Source organism: Bos taurus, chromosome 11 (genome assembly GCF_002263795.3).
Source record: "Bos taurus isolate L1 Dominette 01449 registration number 42190680 breed Hereford chromosome 11, ARS-UCD2.0, whole genome shotgun sequence".
Taxonomy (NCBI): domain Eukaryota; kingdom Metazoa; phylum Chordata; class Mammalia; order Artiodactyla; family Bovidae; genus Bos; species Bos taurus.
The window spans coordinates 87,691,615-87,710,857 of NC_037338.1; the positions used below are offsets into that span (position 1 = coordinate 87,691,615).

The following is a 19,243-nucleotide window of genomic DNA, read 5'->3' on the forward strand; positions in this document are numbered from 1 at the left end:
AGTTCTTGTTATGCACCAGGTACGATGTGCTTTTCATGTGGTACTAAGTATTGAAAGTAGTTTCAACTCTCTGAGGCAGATATTATTAGTAACCTCATTTTACCAATGAGGAAACAGAGGCAGAAAGAAATTAAATAACTTACTCAAGGTCCTACAGTACGTAAGTGATAGAACCAGGATTCGAACCCAGGGTTCTGGTTCCAAATCTATTCTCTGAAAATCACTCCACACACTGAGAAACTCAAATGTTATTATTTAGAACACATAATGAGCAAGGAAAAATGAACACATTAATGACTGTGGTACATCTTCTATTTAATGAGAAATTCTTACATACCATACCATAATTTATTCATTACCTATAAAACCCTGCAGATAATCTTGAAAACTGTACATGCTAACTATCCACATAACAGGTTCTTCTAATAGCTTTGTTTTCCATTTTAGCTTATAAACACAGACAACCTATCTTTTAGCTCTTAACAACACCAAGGTATGCTTTTGTATAACTACTACTACTATTTGCCATGTGAAGGTCATCTATTCATCTTCTCTCTTAAAAATGAAAAATACTTAATAATACTGTGCAGGTACTTAAATGTCACTTTTCACCTTCAAAGCATTTTATTCACATTGAATGATAAATTCTCTAATACCCCAAGTAAGATAAATAGTATTATTTCCACTATATAAATAAGGAAACCCAGGAGATGAATTCTTAGCCCAGGGAGAATTACATTTCAGAGTCAGAATTCAGACTACCTAATCTTTCCCTTCCTTAATTGAAGCCTCCTGGTAAAATCCAAAATATCCACAGGCTGTCACACAGATAATCAGCAAAAGCATCATCGTAAGAGGCCCAGCTTACCTCAAAAGATCTGAAAGAGTAATTGTCTCTCTCTGCCAAAGTAATGACAGATAGCAGAAGGCTAGCGTCCGTGGTACACTCATCTTCATGACCCCCTTCTCCTTCCGCAACGAGTATTCCACTCCATCAAGAGACCCAGAACAGACAGAGGTCGTTTCTTAAGGGACAAATGGAGATTTTTTTTTTAAGCGTAAGCAACTATTTTGGACAAGAAAAGAAGAAAAACAGCAAAATCCAAAGAGGTATTTTAAATATCTTAAAATTATTGATAGAATCTTTACACAGAGCAACTTGGCAATAAATGGTAGTAATGATTTGGAAGAAAACTGGCCAAAACGTTACGTGCTAGTTCTCTGTGGGAGTGGGGTATGTGGAGAGTCTAAGGAGCGATCTGTTTTTTCTGGATTTTTTGTAGTGAACGGGAGCAAGTTTTCAAATAAATAAAAGGACAAACAATTACTAAGCGAAGCAAAAACGTGTCATTCCTTTGTCCCCTTCTCCGACAGGCTCTCCAAATAGCTAAGGTAGCACCTCTCCCACTCCCATGCTCCGGGCGTCCTCCCCCGCGGCATCATTTCATCCTCGGTGCATTCATTCCACAAATACTTGTCCATCTTACTCTGTGCCTCTCTTCCAGGTCTGGGGAAATGACTGTACAGTATCTCATCTCTCCTTAAACTCACATACTAGTAGTGAGGGACAGTAAATGACCAAAAAAAAAAAAAAAAACCTGAGAGACAGTGGTTAAGTGCAACATGGAAAAACAGCAATGTAGGGGCATACAGAGTAATGGGAAGGGAAGAGACCTGTGCTTTTTCACATGGGTAGTCCCAGAAGCCCTGTGGGGAGGGTGACACCTGAGCAGAGACCTGGCTGAAATCAGAGAATAAGGCTCAAGGATCTGGGAAGGAACACAGAGTCTATCAGCAGAGTCAACCTGAAGGAACAGCAAGGAAGCCAGTGTGGCTAGAGCACCATGGGTGAGGGGGAGCGGCAGGAGACGACCACAGAGAATGGTAGGTGATAAGAAACCAAACTGTTAAAGGGCTTTGTTGGCCATGATCTGTCTTTCAGATTTTCAACTAAGTATAATAAGAGTTTTCTGGAAACTTTTAAACAGAAGAGCAATATAATCCCATTTATGATTTTTAAAAGGTTACTCTGGCTGCTATGAAGAATAGAATTAGGGGACGGCACACAGGAGACCATGATGCCAGGTCTGCAGCAATGGGTCCTCGTGCTGGAGTGGAGATCCTGTAGATGGTGAGGGGCAGCTGGACCCTGGACATATTCTGAAGGCAGAGTCAGAAAGACTTGCTGATGGACTGGATGTGAAGTATGAGACAACAAGGGGAGACGAGTAGAAGTCTAAGGTTTTGGGGCCTGAGCAACAAGAAGAATGGAGATGTCACTTACTAAGACAAGGAAGGAGGCAGAAGATCAGGCTTGACCAGAGAAATCAAGATATCAGACCTGCACATGTTAAGTGTAAGACTTTATTAAACATGCAAATGGAAATGCTGAGTAGGCAGCTGAATATAAAATTCTAGAGTTGAGAGGATAGGAATTTTAGAGCTGTTGGATATAGCTGGTGTTTGAAGCCAGGAGTGAGGGTAGATGGAAAAGCGGGACTAGGAATAACCCTGAGAGACTCCCAAGTTTTCTTAAGCAAAAACTCTCCTATTTATCCCTCAAAATCCCCTTTTCTAAATCCTGAAGATCCTTTCTTCATAGCATTTATCAGGAACTGCCCTATTCTTTTTCACGTGTGCATTTATTGTCCAGCTCCTCCCAGGACACTCTATGGAGCTTGAAGACAGACAGTATTGCTCACCATGGCATCCACAGAGCTCAGAACAGGCTCCAGGTGGAGAAGGACCCCAATAAATATTTGGTGACCAATGGTCTAGCAGCCCTACTTCAAGATTTCATCTTAGTGAAATGATTTTTAAAACATGCAAAGGTTCAGGGTCAAGGTGTGTTATGACAACACTGTTTATAATAAGAAAACAATTTAAAACAACATAAGTGACTAGAATAGAAATTTAATTAACTCCATGCAATGAAAACAGTGCATAACAATGTACACAATGCTTTGTGTAAACGCACTGGACTGTTCTCCAGGTACAGCTGTTGGACCAGGTATATTAGCATCACCTGAGAACACGGTAGAGATGCAAATTATTGAGCTCACCGGCCCTCCATCCCTACCATCCTCCGGTGGATGCTAAAGGCTGACGACTACAGTTTTAAAAGAATATACAGGGACACAGATTTCTATAAAATATTATTTTAAAAACTTCTTTATATATTACATATATAAAAACATGTAGGAACTTCCAGTTAAGATGGCAGATTGAAAACAACACATTAGCTTCTGTTTTGTCCCACTTTAATTTTAAAAATATATATATACAAGAACAAATAACATGGAAAAAGAGATAACAGCAATAAAATGTTAAAAGCTGAAAAGCAAATGGACAGGTGAATATTGCCTTAGCAGTGCTGAGAAAGTTTCACAGCCAGCAGTAGGGAAGGCAGAAATCAATGTAATTTTCCCTGGGGACCTCTAAGGAAGGCTCAGGAGTTGGTTAAACCAGGTAGCCCTGGAAAGTGTGTGAAGTAGGACCAACACCAGGAGGACTGCTTGGAAGCCTGACTAAGAAGTTATACACCCAGACTCCTTCCCAAGCTCCATGCAGCCAAATGACTGCTCCTCCCCAATCTTGCCCGAAAATGGGAAGTTTCTCCTCCAGAGACCCTCTCCTCCCCTGAGGCCTTCTTCCCACCCATTTCCCAGGACAGTTGAGGTTATACCCTCAAAAAAAAAAAAAAAAAAAAAACACCTCAGAGATGTTTCTGGAAAATCTGGTCAGCTGAGGGGTAAAAGAGTTAAAGATGACAATGCTGGAGGTTCATCAAGAAAATAAACCAGAGCAGAAGTGACAAGACTTACTGTGGGTAGAAAGCTTTCAACCAACTTTTCAATCTCCATTCTTAAACAGGACTAGCCTTCTTAGGCTTGCTAAGCACTTGAAGAAACCCTCTAGTATAAAAAGGCAAAGAAAGAAAGTGAAGTCGCTCAGTTGTGTCCGATTCTTTGTGACCCCATGGACTGTAGCCTACTAGGCTCCTCCATCCATGGGATTTTCCAGGAAAGAATACTGGAATGGGTTGCCATTTCCTTCTCCAGGAGATCTTCCTGACCCAGGGATTGAACCCAGGTCTCCCGCATTGTAGGAAGATGCTTTACCGTCAAATCTTCAAATCAGTGGGAAATAACATTAATATCCTCAGCAAAATAAGAAAAGATGCTCCACAAATTGAGGGTGTGTACCAAGAAAGAAGATGAAGTGAGATAAAGAAATGAGAAATTTAACCACAGACAGGTGACAGACTTCTCGGGATGGTGGTAAAGAGATCCCCAAGACAGAGGTCTGGAGATACATCATTCTCGATCAAAGCAGCTCAGAAGTTCCAGGATCTATTACGGAAGATGAAATTGACAGAATAAGGAATTGAGAGATTGTCAGAATTGAGGGGAAGTGTGGAGATACATTAGTAACAGATTATAGATTCATAGTTTCACTAAGTTGTATTTGACTCTTTTGTGACCCCATGGACTGTAGCCCACCAGGCTCCTCCGTCCATGGATTCTCCAGGCAAGCTTTCTATTTATTTATTACTAATCTGTAATCTGGGCTTCCGAGGTGGCTCAGTGGTAAGAATCTGCCCACCAGTGCAGAAGACATGGATTTGATCCCTGGGTTGGGAAGATCCCCTCGAGAAGGAAATGGCAATCCAATCGGACATGACTGAGTGACTTCACTTTCACTTTTTACTTTCATGCATTGGAAAAGGAAATGGCAACCCACTCCAGTGTTCTTGCCTGGAGAATCCCAGTGATGGGGCAGCCTGGTGGGCTGCCGTCTATGAGGTCACACAGAGTCGGACACAAATGAAGCAACTTAGCAGCAGCAGCAGCAAACAAATTATCAACTCTGGAAAAACCAATGCATATACAGAAAAAGTAATCATAGTAAGCTATATGACTCAGCTCTGATGAATATTCATATACATTTACAATTTAAGCACCAAAAAATTGACCAAGCAAAAAATTATATTGGAAAGCTAGAGAAGGAGAAATTCATAATTGTGTACTGGTAATTATGTGGCAGGGGGTGGGGAGGGACAGTGAGGGATGAGTGAAAGAGCTAAGGCTTCATCATCCACAGTGGGAATTTAATCACTCATGTGCAAAACGAGAAATCAAGATGTAATAACAGAAGCATGTGATACAGCGATACAGCATTTAAAAAAAGTTGAAAATGAATGCCTCTGGGAAACAGGACATTTGAGGGAGATAGTAGACTGCAATTTATTTTTATTTGTGTAACAAGTCCTATAAATCTATTTGAATCAACATGCATGTAGAATTTTGATCAAAAAAATTTAAAGAATCAAGAAGTAGTTCACATTTTTGGAAAACAAAACTCGTGCTTTCTCTCTCTCTATATATATGAATAAAAAATCTAGAATGTAGAAGAATACAGTAATAGTGGTTATTTTGGGGTGGTACAATAACTCGTGAGTTTATTTTCTTTATGAACATCTGTTTTTTTTTTTTTTGGTCAGGCCACACAGCTTACAGGATCTTAATTCCCTAAAGAGGGATTAAACCTGGGCCCCAGCAGTGGAAGGGCCAAGTTCTAACCACTGGACTGCCAGGGAATTCCCATGAATATCTGAATTTTATAGTTTTGCATTAATAATGAGTTGTTTTAATAGTTACATTTAATAGAAAAATGAAAATAAAGCTCTAAGGATCATCATTTACTAAGAAACAAACATGCAAATCCCTAACATAGGTAAACAATCATGATGTCTTACTAAAAAGGCTTGGATGGTTTCAGAGTCCTAGTTCTCTGAGATTTTTTGAGTCAGGTGGCCTGAGGCATGGAAAAGGAAACCCCACATGCCACACTGCCCAATTATCCTACGACCTAACTTCTTTGGACACAACATGTAACTTATTTGATAACTATGTCGTTGTGCAGTCCATCAAGAAATGCAGATATGCTGAAGGAAAAAAAAGGAAATGACAAAAAATAAAAAGAAACATGGATATGCTGATAAAAGGAATTTTTAATCTCTGGAGGGTGAGGGGCTTGCAAAGAAGCAGTCCATACTAGAAATGTTTTGTTGAAAATTTTACATAACCACACGTAATGCAGACTTCAACAATTCCTAACACCATGAAGTTTGCAGGCTGTCTCCCAAACAACTCTAGTAGCACACATCAAGACCTTCACAATCTATAATAAAATCTTTCTCTGTTTTCCACCACGTTTCTTTGTTTTTGTTTCTAAAAGTAATGTAGAAACAACTAAAATCATGAATAAATGCTCTGAGGAGAAGGTCTGTATCTGTAACCTTAAAGACACTCCTTATCTATTTTAAATTATGGAATTAAACCAGAAAGTAAGACATACATGCACGTGCACACACACACACACACACACACAATATGGTGATCTGATTCAGCCTGCGTTAGTCTACGCAGAGAAACTGGCAGCTTATCTTTGACTCCTGTCTATCTTACCACATGGCTAAGTTCTATTAGTTCTCTGCTACAACTTTTCTCTGAGCCCACAGCTATCTTACTTGAGTTAGCCTCCTTTTTGGATCTACTTATTGCTTGAAAAGTCAAAGTATTAGTCATTCAGTCATGTGTGACTCTTTACACCTCATGGACTGTAGCCCGCCAGGCTCCTCCGCCCATGGGATTCTCAAGAACAGCTCCTGGAGTGGGGAGAAATTCCCTTCTCCAAGGGATCTTCCCGACCCAGCAGAGATCAAACCCTGGTCTTCTACAGGTAGATTCTTTCCCACCTAAGCCACCTGGGAAGCCTTACTGTTTAGTTCCCTTTAAAAATCACACCTAAAAGCTCATGCAGAAACAATGTACCTTTTTAAAAACTGCCCTAACATTTCACTCAGTTCACCTTTCTCCTTGCCATATGATTCAACAAATCATTCTTCCTTGCTAGGCCAAGTTCCCTTCCTTGGAATATGAAGAGACAGGACTACATTACATTATTTCTAAGATGCACAGCCAGAGTGTTAGTTTGTCATCTTTACCTGAATGTGATGCTTTGATGATGGGGAAAGGCTTTGGAGTGCGGACATCAGGCTGAGACTCTGCTCCACTCTCAGCAAAAGATAGACAGCTCATGTCACTCAGCAGCTCAGGCTCACTCTCCCAATCTGAATGGCTCAAATTATCTTCTAATACCTGTTTTGTAAAAGAATATAAATTATGATTATATCGGAATTACAACATAATTCATTTCCACAAACTGTAAACAATACTTGAGCATCACAAACACCAGAGAAGGAACCACTCTAGAGACCTGCAGTCATCTGCCTGGTCCCTGAGACCAAGAGAGCCAGACTTCTGCACGTGCTCCTCAGCAGCTCCCAGCCATGTTTCTCAGATAAGGACGCCAAACAAGCATGAGCAGAGAAACAGGCAGACACAACAGGCCTAGTTCTCTCTGTAAACACCTCTCCTATAGCTCTAGCATCAACACCAATAAAAACATCAAGTGTCAATAATGACTCTAGACACACTAAGGCTTGACAATCATACATTATCTCTTACCATGATTTAATTTTTCACAAGTGTATCGCCGAAATAGCAGTCAGAATGTCTCTTAGAAAGGTTAGCTGGCCAGCTACCTAAAGGCCTCATTAACTGACATGACTTGGGGAGCTGATCACAGTCAAAAAGCCATGCTCTCAGTCATGTAGGCCAGAAACTTGATCTCACTGTGAGGAGATAAAGCTCATATTAAAGGAACTCACAGAGAATGAGACAGAACAAAGAACCCAGGGACAGGATAATGCTTGTTTCTTCTGTCAAGAACATTCCCTCTGGTAGGTGAGCCCACGAGGGGCCAGGGAACCATAAAGCTGGCTGATACATGGAGATGACTGAGAAAACTGAAGCAATCCTAAGGAAACTCCCACACCACACGCTCGGCCCTCTGTCAGCCTCTGCGCCCTTCCCTGCTCCCATCTACAGCAACGTCTCCCTCTGTGCACTCGATTCCACCTCTCACTGTTATTCAGTCGCTAAGTTGTGTCCGCCTCTTTGCAACCCCATGGACTGCAGCATGCCAAGCTTCCTGGTCCTTCCTGGAGTTTGCTCAGACTCATATCCATTGAGTCACTGATGCCATCCAACCACCTCATCCTCTGTTGGCCCCTTCTCCTTTTGCCCTCAATCTTTCCCAGCATCTGGGTCCTTTCAATGAATATTCAGAGCTCAGTCTTGGTCCTCTTCTCTGTCTTTACTCCTCAGGGATGTTATCTGGTCTTGTAGTTTAAATACCATCTACTACGTATACTGTTTTCAATTCTAATGTGCACTCCCCCATCTCCATATTTTAACATCCCTGAAATCAGGAATATCTTACAGTCAGCGTCATGGCACAATTTAATTTGCAGCATTTTCTTTTTTCTTGGGGGTACTTAAAAATAATGGTGCATCTTACAAACAGTGGTATTTTAGATTTGATTATAGTGTGAGCTGACAACTTCCAAATTTGTATCTCCAGTCCAGATCTCTCCCCCGGAACTGAAGTGTATCTGAGGACTCCACATTTCCTCCTGGATGTCCAATAGCTGTCTCAAACTTACTGCTTAAAACTGAACTATCGTTATTCCTGCTCCATCTGCTATTTCTAAACTTTTCATTCCTGCAATTTCTAAACGTCTCATTTCTTTCACTAAACTCTGCGTGTGGAACCTATGAGACCCTAACCAAACAAGTAAACACTGGGCCAAGTTTCCAAGCTCTTAACAAATGTGTGTCAAACAGAGTCAGAATCCCTTGACAGTCCTAGAGAGTAAGAACCACACATAAAACACATCAAAGCTTATCAAACCTCATTTCCCAGCAGTGGAATCCTCCCCTATTCCAAACAAAATGATCCATGGCACATTTAATAAGCAGTGAAAAGCAAACTGCTAAAAACATAACTGCTTTGATGGACAGGGGTGGGGTGGTGAAGGATCCAGATGACAACTGAGCTGAATCTTGAAATGCCAGGTAAAGCAAGCAGGTGTTCCAAGCAAAAAGAATAACATTTGCAAAACAGTTTTTAATAGTACAATGGTAGAAACTCCTTTAAACTTCTATTTAGAAACTTAACCACAAACTTATGTTTCAACTGGTCAAATAAGAAGTCAAAAATCCAATGCCTACATCACTGACCCTGTCCTTCTGGACTATAAATGAAACCTCTTCACTGAAACTCCTCTGAAAACCATAATTCAGGTAAGGCTGAACCTCATCTTCATTTCTATCTCTCACCAGATATGTCTTTTGGTCCCACTTGTCAGACATGTGCCTTACCGTAGTTTTCCTTCTGCTGGTATAAACTGGGTTTTTACAGTATGCCTGCTTGCTCTTCTGAAGGTAGCGCTTCCAAAAATTATGCAAAACTTCATTCTAATGTGGAAGAGAAACAAGAATGCTTCAGGTTCTGATGAAAATATACTGGCACATCCAGACCACAGAACCTCTATTCTCTTGTACTTTACATACTGCTTCCATCTAAATGTATTCTTACCTTTCTTACTTAAATTTCCTTGAAAGAATTATCATTTCAGTATCAGGTGTATGAGAAGCACTGAATATAGTCTTCCTAATCTTAGATTTTAGGAAAGGAAGGAACTAGTTCCTTAAAATCACCTAGTTGAATCCCTTCTTTTTACAAGTTAAGTAAATTAAGATCCAGAGAAAGAAAGTCACTTATGTGTGACTACATTTCTAGATAGGAGCAAAGTTGCTATTGCATTTAGTGACCTACTGACACCCCCTTCCTCCTCCTACCCTCTGTCCAAGCAAAAGTAAAACAAAACAAAGCAGCTTTTCCATTTATTCATCACCTACTAGGCACAAGGCATCCATAAGCTTTAACACAATCCTGCAAAACAGTTATTAGCTCATGTTTTACCACTGAACACACTGAGTAACATGGCCAAAATGACCCATGAATAGGATCTAGAGTCAGTTCTGACTCTGGAGCCTGGGTTATCATAACACCATTCCTGTACCATTTAGCTGGTCAGGTCTAAACACTCATACTTATTGGTTAATTTCAGAGAAACTGTTTTTAGGATTAATCTTGATGAAGTAGGTATCAATAGAAAGCTATATAGGTGTAAACCCTACTGAAGCTATTTGGTGGAACTACCTGAAACCATTTATTAAAAAACACTCATACATCGGATACCTATGCCAGGAGAAACCAGATTCACAAACCTGCAGGCTACCAGCAATCTTACCTAAGCAATGGCTGTCAAGGTTAAGGCTCACACTTGGGCTATGCACTGGCCTATGGGTCACTCTGCCTGCCTGCTGCAGACACTCATTGCTTTGAATAGCAAAGGCTGCTTTACCAATCTTCTCTTGGTGACTTCAGTAGTTGATCTTTCTTCCTTCGCTTTTTGCTCTTGTTTTCATTTATGAGCATAGTGCTACATAATGTCCTTTCACTCATTCCACATACACATGGAAACTTCTCTCCAACTAAGCTGACTCCAGCGGCATCAGCGTCACCTGGAAACGTGTTAGAAATGCAGATTCTTGGGCCCTACTCCAGACCTGCTTATCAGAAACTCTGGAATGGGGTCAAGCAATCTGTTTTAACAAGCCTTCCAAGTTGATTCTGATACACACTCAAGTTTGAAAACCACTGATTTAATGTATCACTGCACAAAGTGCATTTTCTGGAAGTCCTGATGAATGCTACTCTCCCCATCTCACCCCCTCACACACACCAGAGGATTTTACCCTCAAATTGTGAATACTGCACATTGCATCCCCTAGGAAATGAAACAGCACATTAACACATAAAAGGCACCAAAAAGTGCACAAAGTTATTTGTTTTATTTTAACCTAATGTTTCCTAATTATCTGAAGACTAAAACCTTTCTTACTTTCTTTTGGATGTACTGCTTATTTACACCCTAGAGAACACATTTTGGGGATTACTGGTCTTGCAAAAGGATTAAAGAAAAATTATCAGAAAAATTATTGTTTCTAATAGGCCAAGTGCTATTACTGATAACCCTACTATTAATTCCACTCTAAGCCTACTGTTCTTCAAACAACAAAATGAAAGGTTAACATGTGAACTCAAATGGACTTACCTTTAACTCTGGGCCTACTCCAAGGCTCTGTAAGGCTTCTGCTTGTTGATAAAGTATGTGCTGAAAACCTTCACACACATACCAATCCCAGCCTTTCTCTAAATGACAAATGACAGACTTCAGACATCTGAGTTTCTTACTTACTAAATGCAATGCTACTGCACAGTTACAATTGTGTTTCACACACTTCAGCTGGAATTTTTTCATATCCCTGAGTAGAGTTTCCATTCTTATACTCTTGCTTCCAATCTGGCAAATCTATACACAAATGCTAAAGTAAATTTAATTTTTCTGAAATATCAATATAAGGGCAGCAAAATGGTTAGTCACCACATTAAAAAAAGAAAACAAGTTTTATAAATGTACTGAACAATGCCCAGCAGAAGCCTAAATGAAAGGATACTCAACACTCAGCCACTGTTTCTCCTCCGACTCCTCTGTTCCACCTCACATAGAAAGGGAACAATAAGTATTTGGAGAATGAATGAACTAAAACAAAGAGGGGAAGCTCCAAGATCGCAGGAAAGGGCGTACAACAAGAACACACAAAGCAAACGAACTGCTCAACAGCTTTCTCCTTTCATCAAGACGGTTCTAGGTAGGAGTGTGAAACTGAAAGCAAGGAAACTAAGATTCATTGAACTCGGTCCAGTCACCATGTATTTTAAGTATTAATAGGTTATTTTCTTGCAACCTCAAAACAGTCTTAAGAGATTCTGAAGGAATGGACAAAGCTACATGCTTAAATAAAACTACCAGTTAAAAGAAAATGCTCAAATCTGTTAAGACTCTTACGTTTTACCCCTCCCAGGTCGACAAATACTGCAACTCTTTGAAAAAATATGCTTCTGAAGTCTGCTGCTATGACTCCAAGATGCCCTCCCCGCTGCAGAAAGTCACAGGGCTCCTGTGCCCCTCCCTAACCTCAGTGTCACAAGGCCTCCCCACCTCTGCTGACTAACTCACTTTCTGGAAAGGGTCTTAGTTTGCATAGGAGTAAAATAAGATTCCCCAAATCATTAGATATTTGGCACTTTCTCATCACTCAAGCCCAGATGTTACCACCTCACAAAGATCTTTTCTAAAGTAAAAGTAACCACTATTACTATTACTCTCCATATTACCACAAAAAAAAAATAAATAAAATAAAATAAAATAAGAAGCCTGCAAAGGTGTGGGAGTTTAAACTCCCCAAGCAATAGCCAGCCACGTGTGCTCTCTCCTTCATGTACCCTGTTCTGACGAACTAATACAGTTGTATCTTAAATTCGGAGTCTGGGTTCCTACTCTCTATAATAAATGGTATTACCCTCTTACTTTACACATGAAGAAAGTAAGGACAAAGAGGTTGAATATAAGACTCTCAACATTTAATTTGAAACACCTGATGTTCTTTCAGCACTTTAAGCTTAAACTATACAATTTTTACTACCTAGATGGCAAGCCCAAATTAATCAGGTTTTATTCTAATTAAATTTAATTAAGATTAATCAGGTTTTAGCCTAATAAAAACAGTCACTACTAAAGTTTAAACAGGAACATGAGTTGGCATCTAGGCATTCTCTGTTATTCATCTAAGAACAGCAATGTATTTCATGCAGTTATTTCACCAACATTTATATATATTATATATTTCACGTGTGTATCCTTAAAGCTACCTTAGGTAGAAGAGTCCGCCATTATCTTTAGCCTAATTTCAAACCTGAGCATCTGGCTCTAGGCAATCAGTCACAGAAATAAAAAGCATCAACTAAACTTCACCTCAGATTCTTCTCAATAACTGTTAATTATATGTACTCCCTGGATTAATGAAATAGATTGCCTTTCAAAGCACACCCATGCTGAGGTTATTTTAAAGGAAATTAATTTTCCCTATTATAAAAGGGTGTGTTCAAAATCACTGTGAGAAATGGATTTCTGAAAGCTGAGTATCATATTTAACTTGCCTAACCTGACAACTCCATAGCTGAAACATGTCAGAAGAGAAGCAATTTTTTTTAAAAGCACAGAAAATCATGAGAGATTACAGATACAGAATAGAGAAACATATGCCAACAGATACAAAGAAATATGCTCCCTTGACTAATATTATTTTTTGCATAGTAGTTGCACCACTGAAAAATCAAATCATCTATAATAAACAATAAAAAATGGGTATGCTTTAAGAAGTTGCTTCCAATTTTACCAAAAATAATTATCGACTTTAATTCTATTTTGGCTTAAAATTCAGGCAACTTCATTAGAATCTATTTAGAATTCCAATTGCACACACCCAAATTATGAAAATGAAAACATGATTGAAAAATACAAGCACATATGAAGAAAGAGCTTACCAAGTTTTCGTTTTCTTTTAAGTCCCCGGTTGATGGCTTGTATTTTAGTATTAGGAATAGCCCCAGTGTCTATAACTTCCCTAGATCTCTGCAGGAAACAGAGGCAGACCGTTAAAATAGACCACACAGGTAACTTCACTTCTCCTTGACTGTGTTTCCAAGCATGCTCTGGGGTGTGTAATGAACCAGACGGTGGATGCCAGGACCAATGACCATAGCACTTTGGGACAATTAGATAAAGTGGACACTCTGGTTAGCCTTTATGTTATTTTCTGATTCAGAACTTCTTAGTACCTAAAACTGTGTGGAGAACAGTCTTAAACATACTAAATAAATTACTGTCAAATGAATAACCTTTTATTTTCAATCAGTTTTTAATTGTTTGACATCAATCCTAAAGTCAAATTTATTCACCCTTTTCTCCACCCCAAACCACTTTGAAACTAAAATAATTTCTGTATTTATTGTAGTCAGCAATGCCTGAGCTACACACAGATTACTTTCATCCTACTTTTCTATGTGTTGGAATCATACTCTAAAATAGCTTTATAAAATTATAAAAGTACTACTTTCATTCTTAATCAGACCTGTAAGATTTCAGAATGACTTATTGCTGAGTACGGTTCACCCCAAAGTCTTCAATTCCAAGTGCTCTCAAGGGCTGGGACCTAAGATTCCAGTTCTCTCACAACCAAAATATATTAATAAAAGCATCAGCCCTACGTGATGGGGGAAAGGTGAAGATTTTTAACCAAGAGAGAACACTACCTATGTATTTGTCTAAATCTAGAGATTTGGAATGAAATTTATCTTCAACTTTCATTAAGAATAAAAGAAATGCCTCTAACAACAGGATTTTTGGAATACATTCTCTCTGTATTCCACAGAAACCACATTCAAAGCCGTTCTGGTGGATGGGGTTGGCCACACTGAGAACGTAAGACATTTCAGAACACACACCAGAGCAATTATCCAACAAAAAAAGGTAAAACTTATAAAGAGTGGGGGTGGGGGTGGGGGGTGGAGAGGATGGCGGGGGAAGGCTTAAAATAAGAATTAGACAAAATGCAAAATAACTAAAAGTTAAAAAAACCTAAATACCCAGACTGAAGCTGTAACTAATTACAGAATGGTTATACTGTGGACTATTTATACAGTTAATTAACACATTCACACAAGATTGGGGGTACTCACCCGTATCCCCTTGCCCCTCTCATATACAGACAGTCTCTCATATAAAAGACTAAATGGAAGCTACTGAAATGTATGTTGAGCTCACTGGTGATTGTAGCTTTCATCTTCATCATTTCTACAGTAAATCTGCTCTTACGATCATATAAATCTGTTAAACTCACACGATCTTAGCTTACACCTTTATTAAATACCCATAAAATACTTGCAAGAATGTCTATACATAGACCAGATTTAAGATCTGAAAATATTTTTCCTGTATAAAATCAATCAAGATAACATTCTAATTCCTTTATGAATTCAGAAGGCCTTCCTTCAGATGATGGGTATCTAGAAAATGAAAATTACATACAAGAGTAAGTTGAGGGGCAATGAAAGGAGCAGAAAAACACAGAAAGCTGTACCACAACCTTCACTCTCCGTAGGTCTAACCACAGCTCACCAGCCATTTCCCACCAGGTGGATTTAAACATTGGCACACCAAGCCCACACCAGTCACGTCCTTTTCTATCTGAAGAATGTGCCATAAAGCCAAGAGAACCACTGAGGTTGTGCAACACACAGCTCTGTCTATCACACGGGAGGCACTGAGATAGGTTCTGGGCCTGTAGGAAGATGGTGCCCACCGTCCAGAATGCTCCACTCTTGACAGGTTATTCCATACAAAGCTGGTACCTTTCAAGTGTGGAAATACTGGTATTAGGATCTTTCAAGTTAAAAACTGACTGCAGCAGATTTTATCAGACAGAAATAAATAGAAACACTATCAAAGACAAATAAAAGAAAGCAATTAGTTAATGTATTAATAGTTTAATTTCTCCAAAAAAAGTATATGCTGTCTTCATCTGCTAATGACAGTCCATTATACACATCTTGCTTCACCGTGTTTACATTTGCACTGCTGGTACAAAACCAAAAACTGTTAATGCCTCAACAAACATCAAAGCAAAGGACCCAACTGCATATATTTAAAGTGTATGATCTGATGTGTGTGTATGTATATCCATGAAACCATCACCACAAATGAAGTAATGAACATATTATCACCCCAACAGTTTCATCGAGTGAGTTCATATTTTATGAATACTGTGGGTGACCAAATGGGAAGCAGAATGAAGAACAATGACTGTCTCAATGATAGTTGCAAGCTACATTAACCACTTTTCTCAAAAATCCCAGAGGACTACAGGGCAAAGGTAATAAATATATCTGCTCTTCCTGGCTCTGTAGACTTTGAGCAAATCCTCTTCCGGAGAGAAAACTCCTGGTGTGTTTAGCCCACCCAACAGCAGGCTGTCCACACTCTGGATTATTTTGGTTATGTTGTTCTGTCCTGAGGGTTGTGGTGACGAGAAGAGGACCTAGCACTCCCTGTGTGAATGCAGTCTCATTTACCACGGACCCACAGGACAGGATGTCAGCCTCTGTCCTAAGAGGCAGGTGTGGTGGAATTAAATGAACGCTGGCTTGAGTTAGAAGCCTCAGGTTCAAATCCTGCCTTAACACTTTCTAGCCATGAGACTTTGGCAAACTCACTCACCTGATGAGGCCCACTTGCCCCACCTGTAGACAGGCATAATAGTGTATCTCACACATTGTCAAGAGGAGGAAATGAATGAATAGATAAGAAAACACTCATGATGTGTAAGGCATTGTGCAAAGACATAATGATAACAATGTATATTTCCAGTACTCAGGATAGTCCTCTAACATTGTATATTCCAAACCTCCATGCTATCATGGCACATTAAAAACTCTTAAATAAGTACTAACTAATGAAAAGAAATTTATCATCTTCCAAGTGCAAGTTTAATTACTTCCCCTTATAAATATACCATACAGTCTGAATCAGGAAAACACTTATATTTATAGCCCAAGATAGTTTCAGAAGCTCATCCTAAATCTAATTCACAAAGTCTTTAACCCTTGTGTCACCATTTGAGGACGACTTATATTCTTGGTATTTGGGCACTGCTTAGTAATAAAAAATAGATCAATTTGGCGGTGCGGCGGGGGCGAGGGGGGGTACTATGCCATATATTAGGCTGAAATTGCAAATTTTAAAGCACAAGCAAATTCATAAATGAGACCTGTTACTTACTTCTGTAACATTGTGGCAAGAAGTGCAATAATATTTGCCTTCATCAGTAAGACCCCAAGAAACAGCGGCACACTGAGAGCAGCGCTCTCTGAACTCTCTCTGTGGGAGAAAAGGAACATCACATTTAACACACGGCGCCTAAACCCTGCAGTTCCACCTACAGGCCTCCCTGCAACTTTACTCTATCAGTAAAGAATCGCTGAAAATAGAAAACATACCAAAGAGACTACTATGTACAAACAAGAAGAGCAGTTCTGTCTGAGCAGTTTGAAATGGAATTAAACTATTAAATGTTTCTAAAACACGCAGTGTGTGGGAAGGGGAAGAAAAAAGGTGGTGGGGTAAAGTGGGGGGTGGGGGAAGATGAGTAAATAAAACTTGAAAATGCTGTGAGGAAAAAAGATGATGAGATTTAAGTACAGAGAAGACTTAAACAGCATACCGTTTGGAACTTCTTCCAGGACACTAAGAACACATAACCCACCACAAAGGAACCAGAGTTTTATTAGGGTTATTTCAAGTTTCCATTTGTTCATTCAGCAATCCAAGGAGTACCTACTATGTATGCTCTAGACACTTAACTAGGTGCTGGAGATGTGACGTTGAGCAAAACAGACAAGATCCCTACTCATAACTCTACAGGCTCATGGTGAGTTCTAGTTGTTCATTTCATTAACCCAGCATCTACACACCGCTAACCATCATTCAAGAGGCATTTATCAGCACCTACAATGAGAAAAGCCTTCTATCACCATGATGCTTCTGTACATACATAGACTGGCACTAAATAATCAATTCTCAGCTCTTTGGTGTGTGAAATCTTATTATTATTGATCTAATTACCCAATATTCCTCTAACACCATCAGTTCAGTTCAGTTCAGTTCAGTCGCTCAGTCGTGTCTGACTTTGCAACCCCAAGGACTGCAGCAGCCAGGCCTCCCTGTCCATCACCAACTCTTGTAGTTTACTCAAACTCATGTCCATTGAGTCCGTGATGCCATCCAACCATCTCATCTTCTGTCCTCCACTTCTCCTCCCGCCTTGGATCTTTCCCAGCATCAGGGTCTTTTCCAATGAGTCAGTTCTTTGCATCAGGTGGCCAAAGTATTGGAGTTTCAGCTTCAGCATCAGTCCTTCCAATGAATATTCAGGACTGATTTCGTTTAGGATAGACTGGTTGGATCTCCGCGCAGTCCAAGGGACTCTCATCAAAGACTGACAAAACGCACGGCCAATTGATTTCAAAAGCAGGTCAAGTTTTCAGGGACCCTATACTAGTAACCAGTAAAATCTTGGCCGTGCCCTCACACCCGAATCTGGCCCTCCCTACGCAAGGCCGAGACGAGGATTCCCAAAGACTAGGTGCTGGAAGATATGACCTTACTTGGGGTTACAGGGGTTACTTGGGGGGCATTCGGGTTCCAGCCCCCGGCCTCCCTCGCCCTACCTCCAGCATCAAAGGGAACTTGCGGGTTGTCCAGTCTAGAGCAGGTGAGCCACGAGGGCGGCCACCTCACAAAACCCACAAGTTCATCCTACCCCTAAAACACACCCCCCTCGATCAACACCTCACCCCGTCTCCACTCACAACCTCACCCAGCCAGCAGCTCCAGCCTGTCTCCCCCATCACGCCGGTACCCACGGCCCGCCAGCTCCATCCCTTTCTGACCCGCCCCACTTCGAGACCAGAGCGCCTCCACAGCCAGCTGGCGTCCTCCGGCGCCTTCTCCTCAGCCTCATGGCCCTCCCGCCCCGTCGCCTGGTCGCGCAGCAGCCGGACTTCTTACCGCCTCCTCCAGGTCCATAACGGCGCCTTACCCGCTTCAGCCCCGGGACCCGTTACCCAGGCAGCGAGCGCAGCTTCCGGGAGCGGCGGGAAGAGCCCTCCGGGCGGAAACCCAGACTCTTGACTCTAGATTTCCGTCTCCTACAGCCGCAGGGAAGCCTCTGCGAGCGGTGGAAGGAAGCTCCGCTAATCCGGCACCCCTCCCAGAAAGCATCCCGTTCCTACTCTAGGAACCGAAGCCAATCAGTAAAAAAAAAAAGGTGGGCGGCGCCTACTGCTGAGCGGATTCAGTCTCTTCCGACAGCCGGTGGGAAATGCGAAAAATGAAAAGAAATGAGAAAAGGCGAAACAGTTGTCTGAGGAGGCCTTCCTTACAAATAGCTGAGAAAAGAAGAGAAACTAAAGGCAAAGGAGAAAAGGAAAGCTGTACCCATCAGAATGCAGAGTTCCAAAGAATAGCAAGGAGACGTAAGAAAGCCTTCCTCAGTGGTCAGTGCAAATACAGGAAAACAATAGAATGGGAAAGATAGCGATCTCTTCAAGAAAATTAGAGATACCAAGGGAAAATTTCATGCAAAGATGGACACAATAAAGGACAGAAATAGTATGGAGCTAACAGAAGCAGAAGATATTAAGAAGAGGTGATAAGAATACACAGAAGAACTATACAAAAAAGATCTTCATGACCCAGATAATCACCATGGTATGATCACTCACCTAGAGCCAGACATCCTGGAAT

The 19,243-nt window shown here is 40.6% G+C and overlaps 1 protein-coding gene across 1 annotated transcript in view; it reads right to left on the reverse strand.

Moving 5' to 3' along the window:
* The window catches only part of TAF1B (TATA-box binding protein associated factor, RNA polymerase I subunit B), a 55,683-nt gene extending 37,133 nt beyond the window's left edge, over positions 1-18,550 (reverse strand). The window contains exons 1-7 of the mRNA NM_001075503.1: positions 18,506-18,550; positions 16,718-16,816; positions 13,426-13,513; positions 11,093-11,190; positions 9,291-9,386; positions 7,010-7,163; positions 869-1,025 (exon numbers count right to left, since the gene is read on the reverse strand). Of these exons, the coding sequence (NP_001068971.1) occupies positions 869-1,025; positions 7,010-7,163; positions 9,291-9,386; positions 11,093-11,190; positions 13,426-13,513; positions 16,718-16,816; positions 18,506-18,523 (710 nt within the window). The 5' untranslated portion in view covers positions 18,524-18,550. The remainder of the gene's footprint in view (positions 1-868; positions 1,026-7,009; positions 7,164-9,290; positions 9,387-11,092; positions 11,191-13,425; positions 13,514-16,717; positions 16,817-18,505) is intronic.
* Positions 18,551-19,243: the final 693 nt, after the last annotated feature.